Raw genomic sequence first — 2970 nt, 5'->3', positions numbered from 1 at the left:
TCTGGAAGAGAAGGAGGCGGGAGAGGCGCCTGCGGAGGGACGGCGCCGCCGGTGTGCCTGCAGAGGTCGGCAACGGAGGAGATGGAGAAGGGGGGCGGTGGGGGGGGAGGGGTTGTGGTGGCCGGTGGAGTTGAGGGAGGCATGAGAGGCTCCGAGGCGGACGGCACCGCCGGCGGCCACCACGCCATATCGGCTCCGACGCTGCCGGTGCTACTGGTTGGATGAGGTTGGGGGAGAGCCGGGGGATAGGCTTGAAGAGAGAGACAAGGGCATATTTGCAAATATGTAACAGAATAGTGGGTGTCTTTGTAAAATTGCCATGGGTTGCTTCCTGGACGTTGGATATGAATCGAACGATTGTGAATCAAAGTTGGCAGGCACACCATCATCACCAATTGTGGTTTTTATAAGAGTAGAGATCACCAGATAAAACATTTCAGTTACAAGCTAGCCCGAACACTGGATATTTTCTCCCTCATTTTGCCGTTCACTGCAAGTTTCATTACTAAAATCTCTATATACGTTGGTGACATCCTTGAAACAGAAGCAAAAGACTGAAGGAAAAGAATCCAATGATGTTGGTGAGACGAATAACGATTGTCCAATTCCTCGACAGAATAGAGCAGTTGAGGATAGAGGCCCTAATAAAAAGGCAAAGCTCTCAAAGAATATTCTGGCCGGAGTAAGTAGTGTGCAGCCCTCTGGCAGTTTATCTGGTGGTGCTTTTTATCTTAGCTAGCTAGTCATTTGACCTGCTTTCGTCGCACTTGCAGGTATTCGGTGGTTCATCATGATCGATTTTGATTCCTGGTGGATTGGAGCATTGCAAACTGAATGTTCTAGCACAAGATCATTGCTGTCTTCACCATCTGCTCCGCCATTGTAGATTAGGCTGTCGTTTTTTGTAATGGAGGGTGAATGGTTTGGTCGTTTGGTGACTGTGGATTGCCAAACATGTATTGCTTCTGCTGTTAATACTGGGATGGATGTACACCGTTGTTAATTTGAAACAGTAAAGTAATATTACCCTGTATTGTATTGGCCATGTGACCGTTCGTTCTGTTGTGATTCTCATGGCGTGTTACAGTTTGCTCTGTAACTAGGGTGGCTCGAAGAACTTGTTCATTGGTGCGAGCCCAGCGTCCCTCCAGCATCTCACCGCGTCCACTATTGTGCTGAGAACTTGGGCAGAGCTGCATCTTGTTCCTGTGTTATTAAAGATCTTCCCATTCCTCTATTTCCAAAGCATCCAGGTGACCAGGAGTCTGGTGGCCTTCCAAGTTCTTCGCTCAGGAGGTGGCGACGCACCCTCATTGTCATTGGAGTCATATACTCCCTCTGTAAACTAATATAAGAGTGTTTAGATCACTACTTTAGTGATCTAAATGCTCTTATATTAGTTTACGGAGGGAATATTATTCTTGCTCGTAGCTTTTGGAACCGAAATGAAGGCACACGGAAAGTGCGAAAGGCCAGTGCTGGAGAATAAAATTGGAGAAGCAGGTAACCTTACCTAACCCACCATTTCACTGAACTTTCTTTGATTTTGACGTGCTAACAGCGGGCCTATCACAATGAGAGGGTAGTTTCTCTGAGGCTACATGGTACTCCCTCCGTAAACTAATATAAGAGCGTTTAGAATATCCCTCTGTAAACTAATATAAGAGCGTTTAGATCACTATTTTAATATTCTAAACGCTCTTATATTAGTTTACGGAGGGAGTACTTCGCAAGCGCAAGAGATTCTAACTGGTGAAGCCTCTGCGGCTAACACAAACAGGGTTGTTTCTTCTATTCACTGAGTGCTGAGAGCTATCTATGTCAGCATGTTTGTTGGCGAGTAATTCTATAACATGAACGGGCTGTCAGTTGTATATATTTTGGCGGTACAGCCTAGGCTACTTACACATAATTCATAGATTAATAAGCCTACTTGCACATGTTTTATTGATTAATGAGCTATCGAAGAGTGGTTACAGTTTAGTTTTCCAGAGAGTCCAACTCAGCGAAACTTAATTATACCGGATTAGATCTGGGGTTATCTTCCTGACCTGCTGCTTTTGGAGACTTCTGCGGCACATTTGCAATAGCATCTCTGCGAACCTTGCACCCGCCCTCATTCATTTGCAATAGCATCCCCGGCAACCTTGCATCCGCCTTCCTCGCTGCGCCACTCCAATAACTCTGCTTCAAAGGTCGATCATCCAACTCTGCTTCTGAGGTCGATCATCCGTGTAAGCTTCAAGACCATCCCTTTGATGTTTTCACATGTTTTTTTCTTTTTGGAGAAGGAAGCCTTTTATTGATTCTTTGCAGAAGTATCTAGGCGATATTTTCACTTGTTAGTTTTGCATCTAGAAATACTACTGTCCGCACAAAAGATGGGAAAAAATATATCTTATAATGAGTTATCAAGAGTGTTACAGTTTAGTTTTTGAGAGACTCCAACTCAGCTCAACTTAATTATACAGGATCAGAGCTGGGGTTACCTTGCTGACCTGCTCTTTGAAGACTTCTGCGTCTCGTTTGCAATAGCAAAACACTAGCTCGAACCTGCATCTCCGGCAACTTTGCATCTGCCTTCCTCGACACGTTGTGCTCTGACAAGTCTGCTTCCAAGCTCCATCATCCGTGTAAGCTTCTAGATCGTAGCTCTGACGTTTTCACTTGATAGTTTTGCTCTATTTTCCTCTAGATATACTTCTGTCGGCACAAAAGAAGAATGAAAAGAAATCTGTATTTTTGGCTGTGCTCCTTTTCTTCCTTTCAGCGGTCTGCTAATTTATCTCGTCGTTCCAATTTCTGCAGGTTTTTCATCCACTGCTGCCTTCACGACCTGTTTGGCCCTCCAGAAGCACTTCCATTACTCGATATCATTTCCTCAGATCACCCCATTATACCAAAAAAAAAAAACAGTCCACTTCTATTGCGCGTTTTTCATTTCGTCATATCACTCCTGCACCCCACCAT

General features: G+C 44.9%; 1 protein-coding gene across 1 annotated transcript in view; it reads left to right on the top strand.

The window, feature by feature from the left end:
* The window catches only part of LOC123066924 (pre-rRNA-processing protein ESF2), a 16178-nt gene extending 15140 nt beyond the window's left edge, over nucleotides 1–1038 (top strand). The window contains exons 7-8 of the mRNA XM_044489908.1: nucleotides 545–682; nucleotides 774–1038. Coding sequence (XP_044345843.1) covers nucleotides 545–682; nucleotides 774–794 — 159 coding nt within the window. The 3' untranslated portion in view covers nucleotides 795–1038. The remainder of the gene's footprint in view (nucleotides 1–544; nucleotides 683–773) is intronic.
* The last annotated feature ends 1932 nt before the right edge of the window (nucleotides 1039–2970 follow it).

Source organism: Triticum aestivum, chromosome 1A (assembly GCF_018294505.1).
Source record: "Triticum aestivum cultivar Chinese Spring chromosome 1A, IWGSC CS RefSeq v2.1, whole genome shotgun sequence".
NCBI lineage: Eukaryota > Viridiplantae > Streptophyta > Magnoliopsida > Poales > Poaceae > Triticum > Triticum aestivum.
This window is presented reverse-complemented; position numbering and strand designations above follow the sequence as displayed.